General features: G+C 51.2%; 1 protein-coding gene across 10 annotated transcripts in view; it reads left to right on the top strand.

The window, feature by feature from the left end:
- grik5 (glutamate receptor, ionotropic, kainate 5) overlaps nucleotides 1-8,675 on the top strand; it is a 64,100-nt gene extending 55,425 nt beyond the window's left edge. For all 10 annotated transcript variants that reach the window (XM_069940099.1, XM_069940097.1, XM_069940098.1 and 7 more), the window contains 6 exons: nucleotides 1,726-1,899; nucleotides 2,369-2,534; nucleotides 4,926-5,151; nucleotides 6,163-6,291; nucleotides 6,702-6,823; nucleotides 7,528-8,675. In XM_069940099.1, coding sequence (XP_069796200.1) covers nucleotides 1,726-1,899; nucleotides 2,369-2,534; nucleotides 4,926-5,151; nucleotides 6,163-6,291; nucleotides 6,702-6,823; nucleotides 7,528-7,842 — 1,132 coding nt within the window. In that variant the 3' untranslated portion in view covers nucleotides 7,843-8,675. The remainder of the gene's footprint in view (nucleotides 1-1,725; nucleotides 1,900-2,368; nucleotides 2,535-4,925; nucleotides 5,152-6,162; nucleotides 6,292-6,701; nucleotides 6,824-7,527) is intronic.
- Nucleotides 8,676-13,192: the final 4,517 nt, after the last annotated feature.

Genomic DNA, 13,192 nt, shown 5'->3' with positions numbered 1-13,192 from the left:
GCCCCCCCACATCTCCATCGGGCACACAAAACTCAAAACGGTCAACCAGTTTACCTATCTCGGCTGCACCATTTCATCAGATGCAAGGATCGACAATGAGATAGACAACAGACTCGCCAAGGCAAATAGGGCCTTTGGAAGACTACACAAAAGAGTCTGGAAAAACAACCAACTGAAAAACCTCACAAAGATAAGCGTATACAGAGCTGTTGTCATACCCACACTCCTGTTCGGCTCCGAATCATGGGTCCTCTACCGGCATCACCTACGGCTCCTAGAACGCTTCCACCAGCGTTGTCTCCGCTCCATCCTCAACATCCATTGGAGCGCTTACACCCCTAACGTCGAAGTACTCGAGATGGCAGAGGTCAACAGCATCGAGTCCACGCTGCTGAAGATCCAGCTGCGCTGGATGGGTGACGTCTCCAGAATGGAGAACAATCGCCTTCCCAAGATCGTGTTATATGGCGAGCTCTCCACTGGCCACCGTGGCAGAGGTGCACCAAAGAAAAGGTACAAGGACTGCCTAAAGAAATCTCTTGGTGCCTGCCACATTGACCACCGCCAGTGGGCTGATAACGCCTCAAACCGTGCATCTTGGCGCCTCACAGTTTGGTGGGCAGCAACCTCCTTTGAAGAAGACCGCAGAGCCCACCTCACTGACAAAAGGCAAAGGAGGAAAAACCCAACACCCAACCCCAACCAACCAATTTTCCCTTGCAACCGCTGCAATCGTGTCTGCCTGTCCTGCATCGGACTTGTCAGCCACAAACGAGCCTGCAGCTGACGTGGACTTTTTACCCCCTCCATAAATCTTCGTCCGCGAAGCGAAGCCAAAGATGTGGGTGGAAAGAAAATGTTTGAAAATCACTGTTTTAATCATCCCTAATTGACTTATTATGTGCACGGTTTCATAACTCCAAAGGAAATGGGCCAATTACATTTTTTCTCAAGCAAGATATTTCAGTAACAAGTGGATCTCGAGCATTGATTCTCAACCTTGCCCTCCACTTACATCCCACCTTAAGCAATCCCTTACTATCACAGAGCACCTGTGGCATTGGGATTACTTAAAATGGGATGTGAGTGGGAAGAAAAAGGTTGAGAACTACTGGTTTAAGGGGAACAGTAGGGGGAATTTCTTTCACACACAGAGTAGTGGGAGAGTAAATGCAGGATCAATTTTGACATTTAAGAAAAATTGGGACAGGTGCATGGATGGAAGGGGTATGGAGAGCTATGGACTGGCTGCAGGTCAGAGGGAGTGGGCAGAATATTAGTTTGGCACAGTCCAGAAAGGCCGAAGGGCATGTTTCTGTGTTGTAGTGTTCTAACTGAACTAAAGACCTCATTTGGAGTTCCAGCTGTGGGAAGGATATCACTGAGCTGGAAAAGCAGACGGAGGGGGTCTTGAGTTATAAGGAGAGGCTGGGGTATAGGTGGCATAGGGGTCAAGAAAATAGGAAGGGGGCAGATATGGAGGACACTTACTTCCTGTTCTTCCCGGTGTTGGGGAGACGGAAGTGACAGTGCAGAAGTTTCAGGTGAGGGGAAAGGTGCAGAGGGTGATGGCAGAGCAGCCAATGGAGGCAGGAAGCACGATTGAGATGAATGCAGGAAGGGGATAGCACAAGAGCTCTGGACAGAAGGGCTTGCAGCTGTGATGTGGCCCTGTGAGGGAGCAGTGCCCTGGTTAACAGTGCTGTCTCTCCCAACCCTGCGCAGGATGAGCCCCTACGAGTGGTACAACCCGCACCCGTGCCTGCGGCAACGCCTTGACATCCTGGAGAACCAGTACACCCTGGGCAACAGTCTATGGTTCCCTGTCGGGGGCTTCATGCAGCAGGGCTCCGAGATCATGCCCCGGGCCCTCTCCACCCGCTGCGTCAGCGGGGTCTGGTGAGTCCTGGGGTGGACGGGGAACGGTGGTGTAACTGTAGACCAGTGGCACAGTCCCGGCAACGCACTGACATCCCACCGGTGGCGGGGGGTTAGGGGGGATGGAATGGGACCCACAGGGGAATGGGACAATTGGGAAGGAAACCTCCACTCCTGTCTCCCCATCCCGACACTTCTCCCCTTCTCTCCCCTCCCCTCTCCTGACCTCATTGCACCACCCTTGCTCTCTCCACCCATCTCCCCTCCTTCCCTCACCATCCCCCTCTCCGCTCACATCACCTCCCCACTCCTGCCCATTCCCCTTCCCTGCCCTTCCTTCCCTCCACCCTCCTCACCTCCCCTCCACCTCCCGCTCTCTTCTCTCCTCTCCCCCCTCGCCCACACCTTCCCTCCACTCATTTCCCTTCCCCTCCTCTTTTCCCCAACCCCCGTCCCCACCCCTGCCATGACAGCCTGCTCTGTGCTCCAGGTGGGCCTTCACCCTGATCATCATCTCGTCCTACACGGCCAACCTGGCTGCCTTCCTCACCGTGCAGAGGATGGAGGTTCCCATCGAGTCAGCCGATGACCTTGCCGACCAGACCAACATCGAGTACGGAACCATTCACGGAGGTTCCACCATGACCTTCTTCCAGGTTGGTCCCAGGGGTCATGGAGGGATTGTGGGTCACAGGATCCCTGGGTATTCCAGGGATGTCGGGGTTCCCGGGGAGGGTTCCACTCAGTCCCAGGGATGGGGTGGGTTTCTGGATTCCAGGGGTGGTGGGGGGGAGGGTGAGCATCATATTACTGAGAGAACTCTGAACAGTGAGGAGGAATGGGATCTCCTGGGCTGACTGTGCCATTGGCCTTGTTAACCATGGGATTGAGTTCATGAGCCATTGGTCAAGTTGCAGCTACATAAGGCCTTAGTTAGTCCCCAGTTGGAATATGGTGTTGAGTTCTGGTCACCTCACTGCAGGAAGGATGGGGATGCTGTAGAGAGGATGCAGAGGAGATTTACCAGGACACTGCCTGGATTGGAGAGAATGCCTCATAGGCATCAGCTGAGTGAACTTGGAATGACAGAGGATGAGGGGATGACCTGATTGAAGTGTGCAAGACAATCAGAAGCATTGATCGTGTGGACAGTCAGAGGCTTTTTAATAGAACTTTACAGCACAGTACAGGCCCTTCAGCCCACAATGTATATAAATCTCAAAAAAACGAAATCTTCCCTCCCTCATCACCCTCTATTATTTTATCTATCTGTCATCCAAGAGTCTTTTAAACGTCCCCACTGAACATGCCTCCACCATCACCCCCAGCAATGCGTTCCAGGCATCCACTACTCCCTATGTAAAATAAATTATCCCTGGCGTCTCACCTGAATTCTCCTCTACTCACCTTAAACAGAATCTCCTCTGGTATTTGCTATTGTCACCTCAGGAAAAAGGTGCACCCTATTTAAGCCCCTCGTAATCTTATATAACTCACTTAAGTCTCCTCTCATTCTTTGTCACTCCGAGCTCTGTTAAAACACAATGCTGGAGAAACTCAGCAGGACCAACACCGTACTTTATACGGCAGGGACAATTTACTTATTTATTTTATTTAGACATACAGCACGGTAACAGGCCATTTTGGCCCACGAGTCTGTGCTGCCCAATTTATACCCCTGGTACGTTTCAAACAGTGGGAGAAAACCGGTGCCCCTGGGGAAAACCCACACAAACGGAGAGAACGTACAAACTCCTTACAAACAGCGTGGGATTCGAAACCCAGTCCCGATCGCTGGCGCTGGAACGGCGTTCTGCTAACCATGATACCCATATATTTTATATAAAGATACATAACCAATATTTTGAGGCTTAAGCCCTTGGTGAAGGGTTATGATTCTTTATCTTCGCCTCTATAAGAATGTAAGAAGTAGGAGCAGTTGGCCATCTGGAGCGTAGAGCCTGCTCCGCCATTCAATGCACTGACATCCCACCAGTATGAGATGATCTTGGCTGATCATATCCACTTACCTGCCTTTTCCCCATATCCCTTCATTCCCCCGGTACATAAACATCCATCTAACCTTGTCTCAAATATATTTACTGAGGTCACCTTCACTGGGCAGCAAATTCCATAGATTCACCACCCTCTGGGAAAAGCAGTTCCTCTTCCCCTCCATCCTAAATCTACTCCCCTGGATCTTGAGGCGATGTCCCTCAGTTCTAGTTTCCCCCACCAATGGGAACAACTTACCTGGATCTTGAGGCGATGTCCCCCAGTTCTAGTTTCCCCCACCAATGGGAACAACTTACCTACCTCTACCATATCAATGCCTTACATAATTTTATACATTTCTATAAGATCCCCTCTCCTTCTTTTAAAGGACACTGTTTGACCTGCTGAGTTTCCCCAGCATTGTTTTTTTCCTTCAATTATGGCATCTGAAGACTTTTATGATTTACTCCCCAGCTCCTGCCAACCTTGCCTCATAAGGGCATGTTTCCCAATCCAGGCAACATCGTGGTAAATGTCCTCTTCACCCTCTCCACACCTTGCACATCCTTCCTATAACGAAGCAGTCAGAACTGAACACAATATTCCAAGTAAGGTCTACCTAGAGTGTTATAGAGCTGCAACCTGACCTCATAGCTCTTGAACTCAATCACCCAACTGAATCCCAGGGCTGAAATGTCTTGACAGGAAGGGTGCAGTTTGAATGTGATTACATGGGTAAGTACGGAGGGTGGGGGGTATAAGAGGTAAGATCTTCATGCAGAGAGCGGTGGGTGCATGGAATGCATTGCCAGCAATGGCGGTGGAGGCAGATACAATAGGATCTGGGGAACGCTGGGGTGTGGGGAATGCTGGGGTTTGGAGGTGTGGGGAATTCTGGGATGGGGATGTAGAGGATCCTGGGGTGTGGGGAAAACTGGGGTTGGGGATGTGGGGAACCTGGAGGTTTGTAACCTCTGGAACCCGGCAAACTTGGGCATGACTTGCTGCATAGAAACACTGATGTGCACCCCTGTATACCCGGCCTCCAACAGAATTCCCGGTACCAGACCTACCAGCGGATGTGGAACTACATGCACTCCAAGCAGCCGAGTGTCTTTGTGAAGACCACCGAGGAGGGAATCGCCCGCGTCCTTAACTCCAAATATGCCTTCCTGCTGGAGTCCACCATGAATGAGTATCACAGGAAGCGCAATTGTAACCTGACCCAGATCGGGGGGCTGCTCGACACCAAGGGCTATGGCATTGGCATGCCTCTGGGTGAGAAGGGGTGATGGTGGAGGTGGGGAGAGAGATGGACAGAGGGAGCAAGGGGGGAGGGATGAGGAGGGGCAGAAAAGGAGCGGAGAGTATGTATGTGAGAGTGAGAGGGTATGGGTGTGTGTGAGATGGGGGAGAAAGAGTATGTGTGTGAGAGAGGAGAGTGACTATATGAGGGAGAGGGGGTGAGTGTGTGAGACAAGGTAGAGTGGTTGTGTGTGAGAAGGAGAATGGAAGGAGTGTGTGACTATATGGGGGAATGAGGGGGAGGGAAGGAGAGGGAAGGGTGGCAGAGAGCAGGAGTGGAGGGATGGAGAGAGGGTTAGAGATAGAGGGAGAGCATGTGCATGTGTGAGGGAGAGGGTCAGGGAGAGGGAGGATGGGAGAGAGAGAGCGTGTGTAAGAGGGAGAGGGGGTGAGAGGTGTGATTGTGTAGGGTGACGGGTGTTTGTGTGTGTTTGAGAGGGGGTGGGGTATGTATCTGTGTGTATGAGAGGGGAGGGATGTGTGTAAAAACACATTGCTGGAGAAACTCAGCAGATTAAACAGTGACCTTTATAGAGCAAAGGTAAAAATACATAATCAACATTTTGGGCTTGAGCCCTTCATCAAGTGATGGAAAAATGTCAACAGGCAACCGGATAAAAAAGGTAAGGTGGGAGATGTGGGGGGAGGTGCGCGTTTCCAAAGGCAGGAGGTAATAGGTGGAGAAGGGAGGGAGGGTACAGCAGCAAGCAGGGAGACGGGGGAGTGGGGGCCAGTTGCTGGGTGAAAAGAGAGGAAGGAGTTGGGTTGGAGAGCTGAGGGAAAGAAGGAGAATGGAGAGTAGGTTAGCAGGGAGAGTGGGAGAATTTGTGAGGGAGGGAGGGAGAGAGGGGAAGAGTGGATGTGTGTGAGAGAGGGAGAAAGGGTGGGGATCTGTGATGGGGGTATCTGTGAGGGGGGTCCGCGGGAGGTATATATGGGGTACGTGAGAGTGTGTCTATGACTTGGGAACTGCCCACCCCCCAGGTTCACCGTTCCGTGACGACATCACCCTGGCCATCCTCCAACTGCAGGAGAACGACCGTCTGGAGATCCTCAAGAGGAAGTGGTGGGAAGGGGGCGAGTGTCGGCGGGAGGAGGACCATCGGGCCAAAGGTGCGACCTTCGGGACCCCCCCCCCACCACATCTCTATCAACCCATTCACCCAGCCCATCTCACTGTACCCCCACCCTGACCATCCCATCCTGTCCCCCCACCTCATCCGTCCCAACCTCTCACTTCATGCCCACCCCATTCACTTCAACTTGTACCACCTCACCCCATCCATCCCAGCCCACCTCACTCCATCCCCCAGCCCGTCTTACCGCACTCCCCACACACCCCCAGCCCATTCCCCCTCACCAACCTTCCCACTCTGTCCCCAACCCAGCAGTGACGGTATTGCCATGTCTCCCTCCCCGACCCTGCGGTAATGGTGTTGCCACATCCCCCTCCTTGATCGCAGGTAACGGTGTTGCTGTGTCCTCGACCCTGCGGTTAAGGTGTTGGCGTCTTTTCTCTACAGGTCTTGGCATGGAGAACATAGGTGGCATCTTCGTGGTACTGATCTGCGGGTTAATTATCGCTGTCTTCGTGGCCGTGATGGAATTTGTGTGGACGACACGCCGCTCCGCCGAGTCGGAGGAGGTACAACGGGTCACAGCTACAAGTGTGGCAGCCAGGGTCAGAGGGAGGGGGTCTAAGTTGTGTCTACATACCGCGCTGTGGTATGGCCCATCCTCTGGAGCACCAAGGGAAATCTAACTCTCCCATAGGTCACCGGACCACATCTGTCCTACCCATGGGTCTCCGGATGACCTCTGCCCCACCTGCAGGTCACCAAGCGACTCTGACCTACCTATGGGTCACAGGGTGACTGACTTACATCTAACTTGAACTGGGAGCAGGCCTAACTCGATGCCACTTGCCCTCTGACCTCCTCTTTCTCCCCAGTCTCGGTGTGTAGAGGTGAGCTGGTGCCCTGTATCCGCCCTCTGCCCCCTGCTCTCTCCCCAGGGATTGCAATATAGGGGTAAGCTGGTGATCTTGACCACTGCCCCCCCCCATGCTTCAGGGTGGACTTCGAGGCCTCGGTGACCTTTGCCTCCCTTTCCTGTTCTCTTTTTCACCCCTGGATATCCATATGGAGTGGGGGTGGGGGGTGGGTCGGTGATGACCAGGTGACGTTTACCCTCTGACTCTGCCTTTCTCCTCCATCCCAATAGTTGGTATGTGAGGCATGTAATAACCCAGCAAAATTTGCCCCACTGATCTCCCCTCCCCCTTCCCACAGGTGTGTTGGGGAAATGGTGGTGACCTTGTGACCCCCTCCTTCTGACCTTTGCCCCCAGGTGTCAGTGTGCCAGGAGATGCTGAGCGAACTGCGCCACGCCGTGTCGTGCAGGAAGACGCTGCGCTCCCGTCGACGCCGGCGGAGGCAGGGCCGTGTCGGTGTCTCGGCATCCCGGCAGCTTCGGCTCAGCAACGGCCGCCTGTACCTGGGTCCTGGGCCCCTGCAAGGCTGCAGCCATGTCCGCGTCTGCCAGGAGTGCCGGCGTATCCAGGGTGCCCGCCCCGCCCGCGGGCAACGACCACCAGCGCCCACTGAGGAGCCGCCGCCGCCGCCCAGGACTGGCCTTCCTGCTGAATGCCGGGCCCAGGAGTAAGGGAGTCACTGGCAGCCATCGTCGGCTTCACCGTGTGGGTGAGGGTCCCTGACCATCGACCTTATCAACCTGACCTTTGACCCTGACCCTTGACCTGAACCATCTTTTGACTGATCCTTGTCCTGAATCCCTGACTTTTGACCTGAACCCCCAAACCCTTCACCTGAATCTCCAACCATTGATCTGCACCTTGACCTGGACCTAAACATCTGACCCTTAACCTAAATCCCATCCCATGACCTGACACTTGACCGACCCTCCCAGTCCTCAACCTCAACCCCCGACCTTTGACTTGACCACTGTCATTTACCCGACCCTTGTTCAGAACTTTTGACCCTTGACTTAACCCTGCCTTTGTGCCCTGACACTGAACCGTTCACCACACCTCTTGACCCCACTCCTTGACCCTGCGGGCATGACCTGTGGCTGTGAGCCCAGACTTGCCCTGCCCCCACTCCACCCCATCAACCCCCCCTGCCTTCGAAACATCATGCCTCCAACCTTCGACCCCCCCCCCCCCCCCCCACCAAGACCCTCACGCCCCAGCACAGACCAGCCGGACGAGGGAAAGTGCCAGGAGCAGCCAAGGGGGGCTCTCCCCGAGGGGATTGGCCAGGGGGCACGAGGACTGCGAGGCAGCCGCTGCCCCGGCCCTCTGCAAAGCCGCGGACTCGTGCGGTGCGCAGAGATCCCCACCGCCTCTTTTTTCAACGGTTTCTCTTTTTGCTACTTTCTATGTATAGTTACCAAAAACAAAAAAAATGTCCGCAGCTCACCACGTGGCAAATGCAAGGCCATATGATCGGAGTCCAATAAAGCACTCTCCTATGCACCTCCCCTGTCCAAGCTCTCATTCACAGCGGCACGATGGGAGGAATAAGGAATCGTGAAGGTCTGGGGACGCTGGCCCAGAGGGCCATGGGGAAGGTCACGCAGCATCCACGGGAAGTGAGGGGTGACCAAAGTTTCAGGCCTGGGAAATTCCTCAGGTAAAAGTGAAAACAGGCAGGATGCTAAGTGAAAAGGTGGAGGGAGGGGCAGTGGGAGGAAAGGGGAGGGACAGGGAAGGAGGAAAGACAGTGAGAGGAGAAGTGGAAGGGGTACGAGAGGAGGGAGGGGCAGGGGAAGAGATGAACGGGTATGGGAGGAGAGGAAGGGGTGGGGAGTAGGAAAGAGGAAGGGGCAGGGGAGGGAGGAGGGGAAACGGGCAGGGGAGGGGGAGGGAAGGAGAAGGGGCAGGGGAGGAGGAGAGGAGGGTGAAAGGGGCAGGTGGATGAGAGACTAACAATGGGTCGATGCAGGTGGGATGATAGAATAGGGTGAAGCTGGATGACAGGGAGGGGGCAGCATTTTGATAGCAGAGGGAAGGGGTGAGGAGTTCTCCGGTCAGGTCCCTGCTTTAGCCCGCGGGGATTCATGGCCATCCACCACTTCCCAATCCCGTGGGCAGTGGGATCTCTGGGGTGAGACCGGCATCTGGAGACACCGGCAGGCTGCTGTGGACCCACAGCAGAGGAAGTCAATGGCTCGGAGGAGGGCAATACTGGGGCTGGTATGGTTGGCAGGGAGGGGATTCCAAGGTGAGGTGCAAGACCCTGAGGGCTGTTGGAAAGAAACTAAGACAAAGATGCTGGTCTTCAGGCTCTGAGACCTTGTGCCCAGGGAGCAGTCAGTGGAGATTGTGACTAAGAGCATGGGGGTCCTGCATGGGGACAGGCTACTTTTATCAGGCACCACCTCACATGGACATTTTCACGAGATCGGAGCCTGTGATGTACCCAGCTGGGTTTGCCACCTACAGCCTTCAGCATCCCTGAACAGTTGTGTGACCAAATCCAAAGGCAATAGATTAATGGTGTAACTTGGAGTAATGTTCATTAAACTTGTGCACAGTAATCCAGTTACACGGGAAATGTACGTTAATACGGTTACACGGAGGAATGTACGTTAATGAGATTATATGGGGGAATGTACGTTAATGCGGTTACATGAGGGGGAATGTGCATTAATACGGTTATACACGGGAATGTACATTAATGCGGTTACACAAGATGGAATGTACGTTAATGTGGTAACACGAGGGGGAATGTACATTCATGAGGTTACACAAGGGGGAATGTGCATTAATGCGGTTACACGACGGGGAATGTAAATTAATACGGTTACACGGGGGAATGTACATTAATGAGGTTACATGAGGGGGAATGTGCGTTAATGCGGTTACACGAGGGGGAATGTGCATTAATGCGGTTACACGAGGGGGAATGTAAATTAATACGGTTACATGGGGGAATGTACATTAATGAGGTTACATGAGGGGGAATGTGCGTTAATGCGGTTACACGAGGGGGAATGTGCATTAATACAGTTACACAGGGAATGTACATTAATGAGGTTACACGGGGGAATGTACATTAATAGTTACACGAGGGGAAATGTGCGTAATGTGGTTACACGGGGGAATGTACATTAATGAGGTTACACAAGGGGGTATGTGCATTCATGCGGTTACACGAGGGGGAATATAAATACGGTTACACGGGGGAATGTACATTAATGAGGTTACATGAGGGGGAATGTGCGTTAATGCAGTTATACGAGGGGGAATGTGCGTTAATGCAGTTACACGAGGGGGAATGTACATTAATAGTTACACGAGGGGAAATGTGCATTAATGCGGTTACACGAGGGGGAATGTAAGTTAATATGGTTACATGTGGGAATGTACATTAATGAGGTTACATGAGGGGGAATGTATGTTAATATGGTTACATGGGGGAATGTACATTAATACAATTACATGAGGAGGAATGTACGATAATGAGGTTACACGGTTACATGAGATGTGCATTAATGCTGTTTAAATGTGGGGAATGTGCGTTAATGCTGTTTAAACGGGGAATGTGCGTTAATGCTGTTTAAATGCGGGGATTGTGCATAAATGCTGTTTAAATGTGGGGAAATGTGAGTTAATGCAGATACACAAGGGGGAATGTACGTTAATGCAGATACACGAGGGGGAATGTAAGTTAATGTGGTTTCATTAATGCTGTATTACTATTCAGTAATACCATTTTACGCAAATCAGAAATATCATTACACGAGGATATTCAGTAATAATGTCACACGGGGACATATAAAACAGAGGGCTTTGGATAAAGGATTTGTGAGAGACTTTTTTCACCCAGTTTAGTGGCAAGTACCTCAAAAACAATGGGTGACAGCATGGTGGCACCACAGTTCCCGAGACAATTTACGATGTTTCTGGAGCGGCACTGCCTAAGTGTTGGACGGGCACTTAATATAGATGCATAACCAGTGGTCATTGTGGACCAAGGACACCCATTCTTAACAGGGGCCCTACAGCCTCCCTGGAGCCCACAGCACATTCAAGTAAAAGTCTTGTTTTTTCACCACGTAACATGATTTTTTTTTTTGTTTTAAGTAGTCATTAGGAGAGAAGTGCAGAAGAAACCAAAACTAGACTGCTTCACAAGGAAGGGGCCCCCCAAAGATTTTGAGCAGATTCCTAAGGGGGCCATAACCAAAAAAAGAGTTGAGAATGCTGACCTGGGGGCTCTTTCTGTGTCCTATGACAATGATCTAGTGTATCCCTAGCTGTGAATCTAACTGCCCCCATTGATCTTTGTGCTCCCACCCAATCAGAGATATTCCACTTGTTCTACCCATCCCTCACCCCCATTTATTTTCTAACAGAAAATCTGCTGTTTATCTCTCTTGAATGAACACCATGATGCAAGAGGAACTGAATGGATCAGACAGAATCAATGAAGAAGAAAGATCAGTCAGTACTTCAGGTTAGGAGTAAAGGGCTGACATCAAGGGGAAAAGGGGCAGTGGAGGGAGGTGGCAGAAGCTTGGGAGGCTGAGACATGGTTTTGGCCAGAAGGTGGGCAAAATGCAGAGACAGGTAAAAGAGAGAGCTACCTGAGGTGGGGGGGGGGGGCGGGGAGGAAGGTGTGAGAGAAAAGTAAGACTGACAGAAGTTGAAGAAGAGATTGAAATAGAGCAAAAGGATTCCCAATGACGATTAGTGTGGTCGGTATGTATGGAACTTCATGGGGGGAGATCTTAAATGGGGTTTTTGCATCAGTATTTACTTAGGAAATTGGCACCAAGTCCGTGGAGGTAAGGAAAACAAACATTTTAAATAGGAGGAGGAGCTTGCTGTCTTAAAGCAAATAAAGATGGAGAAATCCCCAGATCATGACAAGATTTTCCCTCTGACCTTGAGGAAGGCTGGTGTAGAAATTGAAGGGCGCCTGGCAGAAATATTTAAAATGTCTTTAGCCACAGGTGAGGTGCCAGAGGATTGGAGGGTAGCTCATGTTGTTCCTGTTGTTTTAAACAAAGGCTCCAAAAGTAACCCTGGAAATTATAGGCCAGTGAACCCGATGTTAGTAGTAATTAATTATTAGAGTCCAAAGAGATCAGTTGTACAATTATTTGGATAGCCACTGATTGATTAGGGATGGTCAACGTGGCTTTGTGCGTGGTAGATTGAGTTTAACCAATCTTTTCGAGTTTTTTGAGGAGGTTACCAGGAAAGTTGATGAAGGAAAGACTGGGTGTTGTCTACATGGATTTTAGTGAGGCCTACGACAAGGTCCAATATGGGAGGTGAGTTAGGAAGGTTCAGATGCTCGGTATTCATGGTGAGGTGGTAAACTGGATTCAACGTTGGCTTTACAGAAGAAGCCAGAAAGTGGTAGTGGATGGTTGCTTCTCAGAGTGGAGGCCTGTTTCTAGTGGTGGTGCCTAAGGAATCGGTGCTGGGCCATTGTTGTTTGTCATCTATATTAATGATCTGAATGATAATGTGGTAAATTGGATCAGAAAGTTTGCTGATGACACAAAGATTGGAGGTGTGGACAGTGAGGAAAACTTTCACAGATTGCAGAGGGATCTGGACCAACTGGAAAAATGGGCTGAAAAAATGGGAGATGGAATTTAATGCAGACAAGTGTGAGGTGTTGCATTTTGGAAGGACAAACCAAGGTTGGACGTACACGATAAATGGTCGGACACAGAGGAGAGCAGTAGAACAGAAGGATCTGAGACTACAGATGCATAATTCCCTGAAAGTGGTGTCACAGATATGGTTGTAAAGGGAGATTTTGCTATCTTGGTCTTCATAAATCAAAGTATTGAGCATAAGAGTTGAGATGTTATGGTAACATTGTATAAGTCATTTATTTGGAGCATTGTGTGCAGTTTGGTCACCTAACTTCAGGAAAGCTATCAATAAAATTGAAAGCGTGCAGAGATTTACTGGGAAGTTGTCAGGACTTTAGGAACTGAGTTACAGGGAAAGGATAAACAGGTTAGG

Source organism: Narcine bancroftii, chromosome 5 (assembly GCF_036971445.1).
Source record: "Narcine bancroftii isolate sNarBan1 chromosome 5, sNarBan1.hap1, whole genome shotgun sequence".
NCBI lineage: Eukaryota > Metazoa > Chordata > Chondrichthyes > Torpediniformes > Narcinidae > Narcine > Narcine bancroftii.
The sequence above is the reverse complement of the archived record's forward strand: the minus strand, read 5'-3'. Positions and strand labels throughout refer to the sequence as shown.